The sequence below is a fragment of the Ustilago hordei genome (assembly GCF_900519145.1).
Source record: "Ustilago hordei strain Uho2 genome assembly, contig: UHO2_contig_01, whole genome shotgun sequence".
Lineage (NCBI taxonomy): Eukaryota > Fungi > Basidiomycota > Ustilaginomycetes > Ustilaginales > Ustilaginaceae > Ustilago > Ustilago hordei.
The window spans coordinates 1,858,078-1,874,547 of record NW_024545270.1 but is presented as its reverse complement, the minus strand read 5'-3'; the positions used below and the strand labels follow the sequence as shown (position 1 = coordinate 1,874,547).

General features: G+C 49.2%; 3 protein-coding genes across 3 annotated transcripts; 2 read left to right on the top strand and 1 right to left on the bottom strand.

Annotated features, from left to right (window-relative positions):
- Positions 1-686: 686 nt before the first annotated feature.
- On the top strand, positions 687-1,994 carry UHO2_00496 (putative aspartate aminotransferase, mitochondrial precursor; the record flags this gene model as incomplete). Its single annotated transcript, XM_041557116.1, has 1 exon — positions 687-1,994. One exon carries the CDS (start codon positions 687-689, stop codon positions 1,992-1,994), a length of 1,308 nt encoding a protein of 435 aa, XP_041413050.1.
- Positions 1,995-4,479: 2,485 nt separating this feature from the next.
- Positions 4,480-5,598, bottom strand: UHO2_00495 (uncharacterized protein; the record flags this gene model as incomplete). The annotated part of the gene is made up of 1 exon (XM_041557115.1): positions 4,480-5,598. The coding sequence occupies one exon, from the start codon at positions 5,596-5,598 to the stop codon at positions 4,480-4,482; it is 1,119 nt and encodes a 372-aa protein (XP_041413049.1).
- Positions 5,599-8,353: 2,755 nt separating this feature from the next.
- UHO2_00494 (putative dihydrolipoamide acetyltransferase component of pyruvate dehydrogenase complex, mitochondrial precursor) lies at positions 8,354-9,847 on the top strand (the record flags this gene model as incomplete). The annotated part of the gene is made up of 1 exon (XM_041557114.1): positions 8,354-9,847. One exon carries the CDS (start codon positions 8,354-8,356, stop codon positions 9,845-9,847), a length of 1,494 nt encoding a protein of 497 aa, XP_041413048.1.
- Positions 9,848-16,470: the final 6,623 nt, after the last annotated feature.

The following is a 16,470-nucleotide window of genomic DNA, read 5'->3' as shown; positions in this document are numbered from 1 at the left end:
TGTGGAAAAAGCCAAGGACGAGGCGACAGTTTTTGTCAGCTCGCCGAGAAGCAAGAGCAGAAATTCCACTTTTTTGGAAGAATTCTTCTTCCTGTCCAAAGGCTTTCTTGAAAGCTGCCAATTTCCGAACGAGACAACAGACGCTCTTTTTTTGTTTTTTTTTTTTGTTTTTTTGTTTTTTGTTTTTTTGTTTTTTGTTTTTTTTGTTTTTAGCCGAGCCAAACAATGTTAGGTCCTGCTATTCAGTCCGGAACCGCGAAAATCGCGAAAATCTCCACATTTTCGTTGCTCACGAGATCGGATCGGGAGATGTGGAAGGAGGGGAGGCAAGAATCTCGAGTTTTCACGAGTTGGTTGAGTCAGAAAGAGAGGCAAAGCAGCGGTCCGAGAGCCTTGAAGCGTCACGGCGTGTTGCTGTTCGTTGTGCTCATCCCCGCGCAAAGGCCAGCTTCCATTCACACTCTGTGTGGGAGAAAGAGAGAGCTGGTGACCCCTGTGAGTGCGCCCGCTGTTCTTCTCGGCGATCTGCTGGGTCAAATTCAGGCTTGTTGTCGTGCTTGTGCTTGGTGAATGCTTTCATGAGAAGTTAGCATACGTTTCAATCTTCTTCGAGGCTCCAACATCCCCACCATCAAGACCACCACCCACCTCGCCTCACCTCACAACCTCGCTTCTTTACCGCAAAGATGCTTGCTCCCGCTACCATCCGAACGGCCGTCCGAGCTTCGCAAGCTTCGCAGGCTTCGCGTGTCGGCTCTGTCTCGCTCCCCGCTGTGCGACAGTTCAAGAGCACATGGGCTCACGTCAAGGCCGGTCCGCCTGACCCGATTCTCGGTGTCACTGAGGCCTTCAAGCGAGACCAGGACCCTCGAAAGATCAACCTCGGTGTCGGCGCTTACCGTGACGAGAACGGCAAGCCTTACGTGCTCCCCTCGGTGCGACAGGCCGAAGAGCTCGTCATCACCTCCAAGGGTGACAAGGAGTACCTCCCTATCACTGGTCTCGCCGACTTTACCAAGAACGCTGCTATCCTCGCTTACGGCAAGGACAGCGCTCCCGTGAAGGAGAATCGGATCGCCATCACTCAGTCCATCTCAGGTACCGGTGCTTTGCGCATCGGTGGTGCTTTCCTCCAGCGCCACTACCCTGAAGCCAAGACCATCTACCTTCCTACACCTTCGTGGGGTAACCACACTCCCATCTTCCGTGACAGCGGACTGGAGGTGAAGCAGTACCGATACTACGACAAGAACACGGTCGGTCTCGATTTGAAGGGCATGATCGAGGACATCAAGGCTGCACCTGCTGGCTCGATTGTTTTGCTCCACGCCTGTGCTCACAACCCTACCGGTGTTGACCCTACTCTCGAGCAGTGGAAGGAGATCAGCAAGGTTGTCAAGGAGAAAGGTCACTTGCCCTTCTTCGACATGGCCTACCAGGGCTTCGCTAGTGGTGACACCGACAAGGACGCTTTCGCCGTTCGACACTTTGTTAAGGAGGGCCACCAGATCGCTCTCTCGCAGTCTTTCGCCAAGAACATGGGTCTCTACGGTGAACGTGTCGGCGCTTTCTCGATCGTCTGCGCTGACGCTGACGAGCGTGCCCGCGTCGAGAGTCAGATCAAGATCATTGTTCGACCTCTTTACTCGAACCCTCCCATGCATGGTGCCAAGATCGCTGGTACCATTCTTGCTGACCAGCAGCTGTACCAGCAGTGGCTCGATGAGGTCAAGGGTATGGCTGACCGCATCAACGGCATGCGATCGACACTCAAGAACTTGCTCGTTCAGGACCTGAACTCAAAGCTCAACTGGGACCACATCACCAACCAGATCGGCATGTTTGCTTTCCTCGGTATCTCGCCAGAGCAGGTTGCTAAGCTGGTCAACGAGCACCACGTCTACTTGACCAGAGACGGCCGTATCTCGGTGGCCGGCATCACCAACCAGAACGTCAAGCACCTTGCTGAGTCGCTGCACAAGGTTAGCGAATAAAAGAAAATGGCGCTGAGCCTTGATCAACGAAAAACAACCCCTTCAAGCAATCTAGAACTGCATTTGTGCTTGTCAAGTCAGTCATTTGAAACTCCTATGCGGTAGCGGCGAGGCCTGTGTCGCAGAATGATACTGCCAGCATCGGGCCTCCCTACAGCGCCTTGAAAATGTCACTATGCTTCCATGAGTGCGGGATGGTGAGCTGAGCAACATTACAGTGTGTCGGTATGCCCTGGTATGAGCTATAGGTGTAAAGATGGAAGTCGAGTGCCAAAAGGAGACGTATGACAGAGGCAAGGTGCGGAGACTTGCGGAGGGGTTCGGGATCAAGAACGACTTGCTCATTACTCGAGTTCTAAGGTTGCTAGGCTGGCTCTATTGAATGTAAACTACACAAGCATCAGTCTGATACAGTAGGCAGGAGGAGCTTTCAGGTCTCTGCAGTGTAAGTTATGTGGAGAGCAGCGAGGCTGAATATGCTGAACCTAACATGGAACGGAAAGGATCTTGATGCAGGTCAAGTTGGCCGGAAATGTTGGCAAGTGGCCGTAAGGGAGCAGCAGAGGCGGAAGAGAGTGAGACCGCGAATTTGACCGACGGTGAGAAGCAAGGCGAATGGAAGCAACCTCGAACAGTGCAGTGCCCCAGCCTTCTTGTCTTTCTGGCTCTTATCGATAGGAGGACCCTTCTTTCCCATCGGGCGGTCCGCGGTGAAATTCAATTTTCTTTCGCGATCCCTTCCGATGATGGGCTTTCGCTTCCAGATCTATGTTCCCTTTCTCTGCCCTGCCAAAAGTAGTGACCGACCAAAAAAAAATCAATCAATCCAAGAAAATAGTTGAGAATTTTTGGTGCTAAGTTACTGATGAGTCATTTTTGAGTGCTATTTATATAAGCATATATATATGTGCATGCTTGGCAGTCACCTTCAGCCTGTGCCCATCTATGACTAGTTCACCCCTCACATTGCTCCTAAGTTGTCATGGTAATGCCTTTGCATCCCACATGCATAGCCACTGACATGTGGTTTTGTATTGTCAGTGGTCACTTGCCCTCCACGGACCCCATAGGCTATGTTTGGTTCCAACATGTCTCCAACCATTGTTACATTTCCCTCAACTGTCTCCCTCAGCAGGGAAGTGGGGAACTGCTGAGCTGCTGTACCTTGCTGTGGTGTCAGTCCCAACCCCTGCCATGCATGTCGTAATACTTCCTTGCCTACTGGTTTGGTGAAGATGTCAGCCAAGTTGTCCTTAGTGCCAATATACTTGATTTTGACATTTCCATCTTGTACATTATCTCTGATAAAGTGGTACTTGGTGTTGATATGCTTCAACTTCCAATGTTGTGCTGGATCCTTACTGACCTGAATGGTGCCTGTGTTGTCTGAAAAGATTGTGGGGGTGCCAACATCAATTCCAATAGCCTTGAAGAGATGCCTGAAGAAAAGTACTTCTCATGCGGCTTTGGTTGCTGCCATGAACTCTGCTTCCACCACTGACAAAGCAGTGCAGTGTTGTAGTGCTGACTTCCATGCAACCAGGTTCCCATGTACAAACACTGCTGAACCTGATGAACTTCTTTGTTGTGCAGTTGCATCACTTGCCCAGTTCGCATCACTATGCGCCATTAAAAACTCTTGTTCCTTGTCACCACTATATCATAGATGGACATCCTGGGTGCCATCTAGGTATTGTAGTACCTTTTGTGCTGCATCGTAATGCTCTTTTGATGGTTGAGTCATATAGTGTGCAAGGGCCCCTACTGCTTGGCTGATGTCTGGGCATGTTCCATTCGAGAGCCATAGGAGCTTACCAACAATCTGCGGGTATTCCTTTCATTTGGCTGTGCTCACTGCTGTCTCTGGGGCCGGTATGTCTTGGAGCAGTATGCTGGATTTTCTCCTGTGTTTGTCTAGGTGTTTGTTCAGTAGTTGTTTAATGTAACTGGTCTGTCTGAGGTCCATTGTCTTTTCTTCATGATTCCTGGTGATCTTGATTCCAAGGAAGTGAGACACATTGCCACCCTCCTCCATCTTCCACTTCTTGCCTATTTCCTCCTTGATGTGTTTGACCATTTCTAGCTTTGGAGCTATAATCAATGTATCATCAACATAGATAATCAGTATTGCGAAGTTGTCCCCCTTTCCTCTGGTGTAGATACATGGTGTGCAATCAAGTCTGTGGAAGTTCGAGCACTGTAGGAACTTATCAAACTCCAAGTTCCACTCCTGTCCTGATTGCTTGAGTCCATATAACCCTTTCACTACCCAATAAGCCTTTCCTTTTGGTACCTTTGCCCCTTCTGGCGGTTTCATATAGATGACATGCTTGAGTGTGGAGTTGAGGTAGGCCATCGTGATGTCGAGTTGATGGACCTCCCAGTCCCACTACACTGCCAGTGACAACAGGGCTCTTATTGCACTGAGTGGTGCCACCAGTGCAAAAGTTTCTTCAAAGTCTATGCCCTCTCATTGTGTGAATCCTCATGTGACGAGTCTTGCTTTATGTTGGACAGGTACCCCATCAGCATCCAGCTTGAGACAGAGGATGATCTTAGAGTCGACAAGTTTGGTATTTGGTGGTACATCCACGATTTCCCAAGTTCCCATGGCCTCCAGTCCATCCAACTCCTTGCATATGGCTTCTTGCCATTGCTGTGCATCTTCACTGGCAAGTGCTTCTTTCATTGTTGGTGTGAGGTTTAGGGTGGTGGTGTTCGCTCCCCTGATCATGTCTTCAACTGCTATCTCCAATCTGTTGTCTTCAGTATTGTTGATCGGTTGTTCAACAGGTGCATGTTGGAGTGAGTCTTGCTTGTCAAGTTCTTCGATTTCTGGTTCAGGTTTGAGGTCATTTGCCTCTGGTTTGGCACTTTCTGCTTTGAGGCTCTCAAACCCAATTTGCAGCAGGCTTTGTACTTTAGGTCGATTGTGCCAACCTTTGTGTTCATGGAATGTAGCTGAATTGCTCCACCGGATGGATGGCGTGTGGTCTGGAGTGAAGAATTTCCATCCCTTGTGCTCATCATCATAACCAATCATGATTCCTGGTATGGCTCTCACACCATGCTTACCTGTGTGATCTTTCTTTGGGAGGTGAACCCATGTGAGGCAACCAAAGACATGCAATTGTTTTGCCAAGCCGTGAGCTGTCATGTGGTGAAAGTCTTCATACGGAATTCTGTTGGCATTTGCTGATGGTGTCAAGTTAAGTACATGTCCAGCAGCCATGATGGCATAGGGCCATAGTCCTTTTGGCACTGATCTTTGGACAAGCATTGTGTGCATCTTCTCTTGGAGTGATCTGATAGTGTGCTCTGCTCTCCCATTCTGTATGCTGACATACAGGGTGGTTTTCTGCCACTTAAGTCCTGCTTCCTGCTTCCATTCCTCTGCTGCTAAGCTTGACCATTCCATTCCATTATCACTGCGAATACACTTTAATGTGCAATCCATTGCTATCTCCACTGTTTTGGTCCATGCTTTTAGGGCAGGGAACACTTCTGCTTTGCTTAGGAGCAGTTTCACATACACGTAGGATGAGGCATCATCGACAACTACCAGTGCATGGTGATAATTTGGATGTCCTTGTAAGTCTGTCATTAAGTCAATGTGTATCAACTCTAGTGGCTCCTGTGCTCATTCCATTTTGCTGCTTGCCATTCTTGCACGTGTTTGTTTTGCTTGACTGCAACAGTTGCAGTCTCTTGCATTGTGCTCGAGCTGTGTGTCCTTTCCCAAATAATGAGCCTGGATTTGCTTAGTTTTGTTTCTGCCAGGGTGGCCGAATCATTTGTGCCATAGTTTGCTTATTGTGTGGCTTGCAGGCCTTGCTGGTGTCATGTTGTCATCAATGCCCTCAAGGGGGTCATTGAGCTGTGCTGCTAGGGAGTCACTGTGAACTTCCCATCTTTTCTGGCATTGGTTGGTCTTGCTTTTAACCATGCTTCCATCATGTTGGAGGATTGTAGCTCCAGATTCTTCAAATATCACTCATGCACCATTTTCAGTTAATGCTGGGACAGACAATAGATTCTTGCTAAGGTTGGGAATGTAAAGTACATCTGTGAGGGGTATTTTAACATTTCCAACTTGCAAGGTCACATCTCCTATTGCTTGTACTCACAACCATTCATGTCCAGTGGTATCTATGGATCCTTTCTTTGGCATTGGAGCAATGAGCTTATCCTCATCATGTACCATGTGATGTGTAGCTCCAGAGTCGAGAATCCATGTACTGCCTTGATTACAGTTGCCAGTGTTGCTTACGAAAAGGGTGCACCCAAATTCCTATCCCTGCTGAGTAGAGGTTTGCTCCTGGCCGCTGATGCAATTGATTGCAATGTGCCTGGGTTGCCTACATTTGTAACACTTAGCTGGCTCATTAGGGTTTGCAGGATCACATCTGCCTCTGTTGTAGCCTTCTTGGTTTAGGATTTGGCTAGGTCTGCTGGCTTGGTTGGTTATGTTCTTGTTGCTGGCTGTCAGCGGTTGCGCGCCTGAAACCTGAGATCTGTGGTAGTATTGATACTATCACCGATTCTGTCGAGTTATGCGACAGCACTAATGGTATTTCGATTCCTAGTGAAATATGCGACAGAGCCTTCTCTGTCACCTTTCTCGTTGGAATCTGTAGTTGTGTTATTGTTATGATAGATTTCGACTAACTGCTGTGGACACTCCATCCAGAGGTTGCTTGGCATGATCAAACTACAATATGATTCTAAGTGAACTTGATGTTGACACCAATGGTCTGGTGTGAGTATGGATTGATGACACCGACACGAGTGTCCAGTGTGTCGGCTAAGGCTTGAAGTGATCCCTGGACTGCAGTGGATGACTGCCTTCAGTTCTAACTATATCTGGACTGCTGGTTTGCTAGAACTGCCTTCAGATGTCAGGAAATGGTGATACAACACACATGCTTCGAGGAGGAGCAATCTGTTGATTACTACTATGCTGACTGTGAACTAATGATACTTATTGCCTGAAGTAATACTAGTTGGTTTGATGAGTGTAGAGTGGATGAGGATCCACTCGACCATTTGTGACGAGGAGGTAGGACTATATACCTCTTCGCAGCATTGCCAGTGACACTGCTCCTGCTCCCTCTCTCCAGAGGGTACCCTCTTCATCGAGTACTGCACAGGGATCTCCAAGGAGGCACCTCCTCCATATCAAGCCTTGTCCCTCCTGCCTTTCCTGAGCTGTGTCAACTTCATCAACACTGCTCCTCTTCTTCATGTCCCTTTCGCCAGTGTCCTATACACAGATCTCCTTCCTTTGACCGGTGATGGTTCTCTTCTACTCCTGTCCTGTGGGCCCCTGAGTGGTAACTGACCGTGTGTCACTGAACTCGGTCCCTCTCGCATGTGAATCATTGTATGGACATCCTTACTACCGATCTCCGTGGAATCTGCCACATGATCTCGCTTGCTGCAGATTCTGGTGGGATTCGTGATATCAATGATGCTCATGCTGATTTTGCTGTGGTCTGCCATAGAGCTGGTTCTATTGCTGATCTCAGTGAACTCTGTTGCAGCTCCTACGATATACCCGATTCCACGTTTCCTGCACTACCTTCATATGAACTTCGGTCTTTCCTCGTTCTGCGCACCCAGGCCCATGACACCGGCGAGTCTAGTTGCGGCTCGGATTCAGCCTGAGAGTTCGGCTTCTTGATGTTTCTTGGCAAGTGCATGGTAGGCATATTCATAGCTACAGCCCGGCTGTGCAGCTTTGAGGGAGTCTACTGTCTGAGTATAGAGCCAGTCATCTTTGACACAGTGGTACAAGGTGGACTTCTTAAGCTTTTCATCCATGTGACTGCCCAGTCTTGCTGTGTCATTCCAAATTTGATCTAGTTCCTTTCCAAGGTTGACAACATTTCAGTGTACTAGCTTGATCTCATGCACTCGGTCATGAATTGCAGAAAGTTTGACTTCATCATTGATTGTGAGCACTGCTTTGAGTTTCTTATACAGTGTGGAGCCAAGTTGTTCCTCTTTGCCTTGTTCCCGAATGGTGTATGTATGAATACTGCTCTCAGGACGAAAAATGGCTGCTCCGAGCGCTGATTCGCCAGTCCCCAACGCAATCTTGGAGCTGTTGTGTTGTGTTGCGTGTCTCTTTCTGCGTGTTCATCTCGCTCACGTACCCTTGAGCTTGAGCTGCAACTGAGCTGCTCCAGAGTCCACTTTCTTGATTGATTGATTTTTGATTTTCCCTTTTTCTTCTTTTCTTCCTGGCCCGATTCGCGAACATCCGACAAAGACAGACAGACAACCATCCTTCTCATCATCGCTGTTTCCGTCTACCTCGTCTTCCTACCGCCACCTCCATCATCATATAGACAAAGATGCAGGCACTTCGAGCTCTTCAGCGGTCTGGCCTCCAGAAGGCGGTCGCCGCCGCCGCCGCCTCCTCGTCTTGCTCGACCTTTTCGCAGCGATCCTTCCACTCGTCGCGACGTGCGCTCGAGTTCTCCAAGTTCAACATGCCCGCCATGTCTCCCACCATGACCGAGGGTGGTATCGCCGCTTGGAAGAAGCAGCCCGGTGAGGCCTTCTCTGCCGGTGATGTTTTGCTCGAGATCGAGACTGACAAGGCTACCATGGATGTCGAGGCTCAGGATGACGGTGTTCTCGCCAAGATCCTCGTCCCTGACGGCTCCAAGGCCATCCAGGTCAACTCGCTCATTGCTATCATGGCCGAGGAGGGTGACGATCTCTCTAAAGCTGATGCTTTCGCTGCCGAGGCTGCTTCTGAGGGTGGTGATGCTAAGCCCGCTGCTGCCAAGGAGGAGCCCAAGAAGGAGGAGTCCAAGCCCTCTGAGCAGCAGAAGCAGGAGTCCAACCCCGAAACTTCCTCTCCTTCCTCCTCCTCCTCGTCTTCTTCCTCCAGCTCCTCGTTCGGCTCGCAGAGCTCTGGCGACCGTATCTTCGCTACCCCCGTCGCCCGCAGGTTGGCACAGGACAAGGGAATCGCTCTCACCAAGATCAACGGCACTGGTCCTGAAGGCCGCATCATCAAGGCCGACGTAGAGAACTACAAGCCCGAGGCCGCTTCTACTTCCGCCCCTGCTCCCTCCAAGTCCGCAGCTGCCCCTGCTCTTGCTTCGGGCGAGGGAGACTACACCGACATCCCCGTCTCCAACATGCGCCGCACCATCGCTGCCCGTCTCGCCGAGTCCAAGTCGACGGTCCCCCACTACTACGTCAGCATCGATGTCGAGATGGACAAGGTCCTCAAGCTTCGCGAGGTCTTCAACAAGGCCGCTTCCGAGAAGGCCGGCAAGGATGTCGACAAGGCCAAGGCTGCCAAGCTCAGTGTTGGCGACTTCATCACCAAGGCTGCCGCTGTTGCGCTCAAGGAAGTTCCCGAGGTCAACTCGGCTTGGTACGGCGATTTCATCCGTCAGCACAACAAGGCCGACATCTCGATCGCTGTTTCCACCCCTACCGGTCTCATCACCCCGATCGTCAAAAATGTCGGTGGATCGGGTCTTGCTACCATCTCGGCTGCTACCAAGCAGCTCGCTGCCAAGGCTCGTGCCGGCAAGCTCGCTCCTCAGGAGTACCAAGGTGGCTCCTTCACCATCTCCAACATGGGCATGTTCGGTATCACCCACTTTACCGCCATTATCAATCCTCCTCAGAGCTGCATTCTCGCCATCGGCGGTACCGAGGCTCGTTTGATTCCTGACTCCGAGAGCGAGCAGGGCTTCCGCAAGGCTATGGTCATGCAGGCTACCATCTCGGCTGACCACCGAACCGTTGATGGCGCCACTGCTGCCAAGTGGATGAAGGCTTTCAAGGACGCCCTAGAGAACCCTCTCAGCTTCATGCTCTAAGCGATAGAGCACTGGCATCAACACCACACCACTCCTTCTCAAGTACAAAGCTGCTTCGTGCTGAGGGAGAGACACCTTCTTCCTGTATATCACCGATTCTCTTTTCACCTTGCTCTTTGCAGATTCCAATACATCAGGCATGACTATGGCACCAATTGTTGTGCAGAGCGTGTAGACCAAGTGCATGAATCGACTTGCCATCTTGTACGTGAAAGTCAGGAGAGAAGGCCTCCATCCCTGAGGGGGGGATGAGACGGATAGGAAGTGATCTGCATTGGCGTATCAAGACGCATGCCGTACCCTAGGAACGACGGGACAGCTGTAACACTGCCCTGCTCCTCTGGCTCCTGGTCGTTGGGTGAGATCGATTGACCTCATCAACCTCTAGGGGTCTCTCCCACTTGGTGTAGTCCTCCTCTTCGTACTCTCCGCATACATTCTTTGTCACCATCAGCGATGGCAATGCTCCTCTTGCGCCAACTTCATTCGATGCTCTCAGGAGTTCCTCCCACTTCATCCGAATGGCGTGATCCCCTTCGGCGACCCCTTCACATGGCTTCTGCATGCTGCCCGTCATAGTGATGACCTTCCCAAGGAGGAGTTCCCACCGAGTGAGAGGAACAGGAGGAGGACGAGCAGTATGGTAGAGGCCATGCTCCCCTCAGAAGGAGCAGGAGCAGTGTCGCCGGCGACACTGCAGGGGTCTATATATACTGCTCGTTCTCTCTGTCTCCTCAAGCTCTATCGAATCCCATACTGCAAGCAGGCAAGCGACATTGTTCATTGGGAATGTTGTGTTGTCTCTTGACTAGGTATTCTGTACCTTACAGAGCTCCTGCACAAGAGACCTGCCCTTCATTGACGCTTAGAGCACATAGGCCTGGCCAGCCTCGCTTCAAAGCTGTTCGAAGGTGATACAATGTAGAGAAGTTTTTGGTCCAGATAACTGGCAATCGGGGACAGTCTAAGTATGATGTCACTGCTGCTTTAAGATAGAAACATGTATACTCAATTGACTGAAAGAATGTGGTGAGAGCCTAGTGCTCTCTGCTTGATATACAGCTTGTGTGTAAACTGTCCCACAAATTTACATGTCACCATACATCACTCTAATGCTCAATAGCCATAAGTTGTATTGCCACACTGTCTCATATTGTCTGAAAGCTCTGCTTCTTCTCTCCAAGACTGTGTAATTGATATTGACATTGACTGAGAAAATTGGGCTATGAAGAAGAGTTGAGATTTATTTTTTTTTATTGTGGGACAGTTTATGGAGCACTCCTTGAAAACACCTTAGTACTTTGTATTCCCTCCTTTGGCCTTCAGAACCACCTTGATGCAGTCTGGCATACTCTCTATTAGCATCCTACATGTCTCTGGAGTGATTGCTGTCCATTCAGCTTTGCATCTCTTGAGCAGTTCATCTCTGGACTTTGCAATTGTACTATACTGTGAAAGTCACATTTTGAGATGGTGCCAGAGGTGTTCAATTGGGTTTAAGTCTGGCAACTGCACTGGCCATTGCATAACCTTAATGCTATTGCTTTCCAACCACATTATTGTCTTCTTTGACATGTGTTTTGGGTCATTGTCTTGCTGAAATGTGATGTTGGTGTATGCATGCTGAAGCTGCAAATCTGAGATTGTTTTCACAAGCTTGTCATTCAAGATATCAATGTATTGGTCTGAATTCATTGTACCCAGCACCAAGCACATGCCTCCCACCCCTTCTCATGTCATACAGCCCCAGATCATGATGGAGCTGCTGCCAAACTTGACTGTCAGCCTGACAAGCTTGCTGTTGAAGCCAGCATACTTAATCCAACAGAACTGCTTACCATCTGGTCCCAAGAAGTTGATCTTTGTCTTGTTGGACCATCCACATTCTTCCAATCCTCAACAGTCATGTCCTTGTGCTCATTAGCAAATTTGCAACAGGCTTTGTAATGTCTCTTGAGTAGCTTCAGTTTTTTCACTAACCTCTTGTCACAGGGACGGCTGGCCTGCGCAAGAGAGTGCACCTAATGATCAGCGGCAGTATGGTAATGTCGCGTAACGGAGCAGTATATGAAGGGTGCACAGAAGATCAACATATGAAGGGTGCGCCAGATTGATCAGAGTCAAAAACCATCGGGGATCAACAAGAGTAATTGGGTTGGCAGCGCACATGAATTACGAGATCGATCGAACCCCGGGAATCCAGATCAATCTCATGGGATCGGTCGGAGTCAGCTGGACTGGTATGCTTCAATGAGTCAGCTGATCCGAACAAGTACTCGGAGCTGTGCCGACATCGGAGACAGTCAGATCAGCATGCCTCAACTAGTCAGCCAATCCGAACAAGCACTTGGAGCTGTGCCAACGTCGAGAGATAGTCAGATCAGCATGCTTCAACTAGTCGGCCGATCCAAACAAGTCAAGATGGAACTGTGCTGACATGACCACATGACCAGGGGGTATGGTCATGAGGTTCAAAGGGAATTCACAAGATTAAGTCGAAAGGGGGCCATGCCGAAAGGGGGCATCACACATCAGACAGAAGGAGAGCATGTAGGCAAGAGGGCAGTGTTGCATAACCCTTATGCCGAGCAAATGGTAGGAGCACAGTATCGAAGGGGTTGATACCAGCAGGGTAAGGCAGTGCCTAACAGGGGACAAAGGCCCCTCAAGAGGAGCAGGATAGGTGTCAAGGGAAAACACTGACCAGACATATAAATACTCTCATTCTACCATAGCATACAAGTGGAGGGGCATCCACTCTGAACTCAACTTACTTACTCTATACTTACTCGGTTACATATCTTCACAATAGCAGTGCTCTTGCAATGACTCACAATGTGTGTGTTGTATCACTGTTAGTCAACAACTGTAGGTGGTGTTCTTCACACTAGCAGTCCAGTTCATTACTGTAGGCAGTGTTCTTCACACTAGCAGTCCAGTTCATTACTGTAGGCAGTGTTCTTCACACTAGCAGTCCAGTTCATTACTGTAGGCGGTGTTCTTCAACACCAGCAGTCCAGTTCCTTGCTGTAGGCGGTGTTGCTTGACACCAGCGGTCCAGTCGGTTATTGTAGGCAGTGTTTCACACCAGCAGTCCAGTAACTCATGTCCTCTGTAGGCAATTAGCATATCGCAGTCCAGACAATGTCCAAGAGCATTATCAACAGTACTACAAACACTCATACTGTAGGGGAGGGTGTATCACTCACTCACCAACAAACAACATCCATGCCGCACAACCTCTGAATGGAGTGTTCAAGGCGGTCAGTCAAGACTTACTAGGCGATGACACTTGGTTATGTTTAGGTGAATCATATCGAGTAGTCCTTACTCAATCAACCTCAGCTAGTCTCTGGCGCGCGACCGCTTACACCTCTGTGCTTTGTAACAACAGTAATGAAGTGCTTTTCTTACTGTGGTTGGGCATGCTTTGACTTGAAATGTCTCCTGCAGTGCATGACATGCTTTCCTGACCATGGAGGTTGGATTGAGCTTGAAATAGTGGTCCAGGAAGCGAACATGACAAGGCTGGAGTTTGTCACAGGATCAGTGGGTCAGCGTATGAAGGGTGTGCCAAATTGATTGGCAGCAATCATGGTAATGTCACAGGGTCAGCAGATCAGCATATGAAGGGTGCACCAAATTGATTGGCAGCAAATCATTGGGAATTGACAAAGCTAATTGGGTTGGTAGCACATATGATTTATGAGACCAACTGAACTCTGGGGTCCAGGTTAATTTCACAAGGATCAATCAGGATCAGCCTGATCAGCATGTCTCAGCAAGTTGGCTGACACAAGCAAGCATCAGGAGATTCAGGAAGGAGGATACCAGCATTAGAAGGAGAAGCATACAGAGATAACCACATGCAGGAGTGGGGACCGAGCTCAGCATCATGTGGATGGTTACTGCTTGTGACATCTGACATGGGACCGGATGTGCAGAAGCAAAAGTCAGATGAAGAGAAGCGCAAGAATCGCAGGATCGGGAGAAATGAGGGGTTGAGGCAGAGTTCACCAAGATCTGTAGTAGAGAGGCTCTATGACAGATCTTGTCCAGATCAGTATGAGCAGGATCTTACAGCAAAGCTCACTGGAACCTGTTGTATCCTAATTGTACAACAGATCTCATGGAGGACACTGACCTCACAGTCCACACAACAAGACAGATGTCAGGGGTCTCGCGCCTGAAACCCAGGTCAGTCTGTCGAGATACTTGGTGACTATCAAACTGTGCGACAGCTATTGTCTCAGTATCAGTCTCAAAGAGCTAGTTGCTTGGCAACTATCAAGTTGCGCGATGACAGCAGGTGGCGTTTGTTGTATATACTGTCATAGGTTTTGGCTGACCTCTGTGGACACTCCATTCAGGGGTAGCTCGGCACAATCAATATCAATGTGTAGATTATGATGACACCAAGGTCTGGTGTGAGTGTTGATGATGATGAGGTTGATAACATTGGTGATAATGTTGGTGGGTGTTGATGATAATGAGGATGATGGTGTTGGTGATAAGGTTGGTGGCATCAACACAAGTGTCCAGTGTGTTGACTGATGCTTGAGGTGATCCCCAGACTGCAGTGGACTACTGCCTTTGGTTCTATCTTGATCTGGACTGCTAACCTGCTATAGGGTGCCTTCGGACGTCAGGTAGTGGTGATACAACACACACACTATGATGAGGAGCAACCTGTCAGCGGTCGCGTGCCTGAAACCTGAGATCAGTAGTAGTATCAGTACTATCACCGATTCTGTCGAGTTATGTGACAGTGCTAGTGGTATTATGATTCCTAGTGTAATATGCAACAGAACTGTCTCTGCTGCTTTTCTCGTTGGAATCTGTAGTTGTATTGATGTTGTGACAGATTTCGACTGACCACCATGGACACTCCGTCCAGAGGTAGCTCGGCATGATCAAACTATGATACGACTCTAAGTGAACTTGATGTTGACACCAATGGTCTGGTGTGAGTATGGATAGATGACGTCAACACAAGTGTCCAGTGTGTCGACTAATGCTTGAAGTGATCCCCAGACCGCAGTGGACAACTGCCTTCGGTTCTATCGATATCCAGACTGCTGGTTTGCTAGAACCACCTTCAGATGTCAGGAAACGGTGATACAACACATGCACTTTGATGAGGAGCAATCTGTTGATTACTACTATGCTGACTGTGAACTAATGATACTTATTGCTTGAAGTAATACTAGTTTGTTTGATGAGTGTAGAGTGGATGGATCCACTTGACCATTCATGACAAGAAGGTATGCCTATATATCTCTTCCCAGCATTGCCAGCGACACTGCTCCTGCTCTCTCTCTCCAGAGAGTACCCTCTTTGTCAAGTATTGTACAGGTGTCTCCAAGGAGGCACCTCCTCCATATCAGATCTTGTCCCTCCTGTCTTACCTGAGCTATGTCAACTTCATTGACACTGCTCCTCTTCTTCATGTCCCTTTTGCCAGTGTCCTTTACACAGCTCTCCTTCTTCTGACTGGCGACATTTCTCTTTTACTCCTGTCTTGTGGGCCCCTGAGTGGTAACTGTCTGCATGTCACTTGAGCTTGGTCCCTCACACATGTGAATCATCATACGGACAACCTTGCTACCGATCTCTGCAGAATCTGCCACAAGGTCTTGCTTGTCGCAGATTCTGGTGGGATTCATGATATCGAAGATGCTCATGCCGATTTTGCTGTGATCTGCCATAGAGCTGATTCTACTGCCGATCTCGGTGAACTCTGTCACAGCCCCAACGATCTACCTGATTCCACGATTCCTGCGCTACCTTCATATGAACTTCGGTCCTTCCTCGTTCTGCGCACTCAGGCCCATGACACAACCTTGATAGATTGCTGCTATACTGACTGAAACTAATATATACTTATGCTGAAGTGATAACTAGTTATGATGGTTGTGTGTAAAGTGGATGAGGATCCACTCGACCTTTGATAATGAGAAGGTATGGTTATATACCTCTTCACAGCATCGCCAGCAATGCTGCTCCTGCTCTCTTCTCCAGAGAGTACCTTCTTCATCGAGTACTGTTCAGGGGGCCTCTCCTGCTTGCTTGGCACCCCTGTGCCTCTTGAGCTGTGTCGACTCCTTTGACACTGCTCCTCCTCCTTGCTATCCTGCTTGTTTGGCACCCTTGTGCCTCCTGAGTGGTGTCGACTCCTTCGACACTGCTCCTCCTCCTCAGGACCTGCTTGCTGGTTCCTTATACACTGCTCCTTCTCCTTTGACTGGTGATGGTTCCTTTGACTCTTGTCTCTTGAGCCCCCTGAGTGGTAACCATCTGCATGCTCCTTGAGCTTGGTCCTCTTCGTGGCTGTGCCTGCTCCTCGAGCTTGGTCCTCCTTGTGGCTGTGCCTGGCCCTCCTCGCATATGGCTCAGTGCTCCTTTGCATGTGAGTTCGTAGGAGTCCATGGTCTCCATGGAGACTGCACTATGACCATGCTCTCTACTGGTATCGACTAGATCTCTGATACCTGTGCTCCTTCCATATGAACCAGTGACCCTCCTGCTTCTCGAGCATCCAGGCCCATGACAACAGACAGCAAGGACATTGGGGTTGCCACCCTGATGAAGCAGGGGGCTGACTCCACAATGAACTCAGAGCA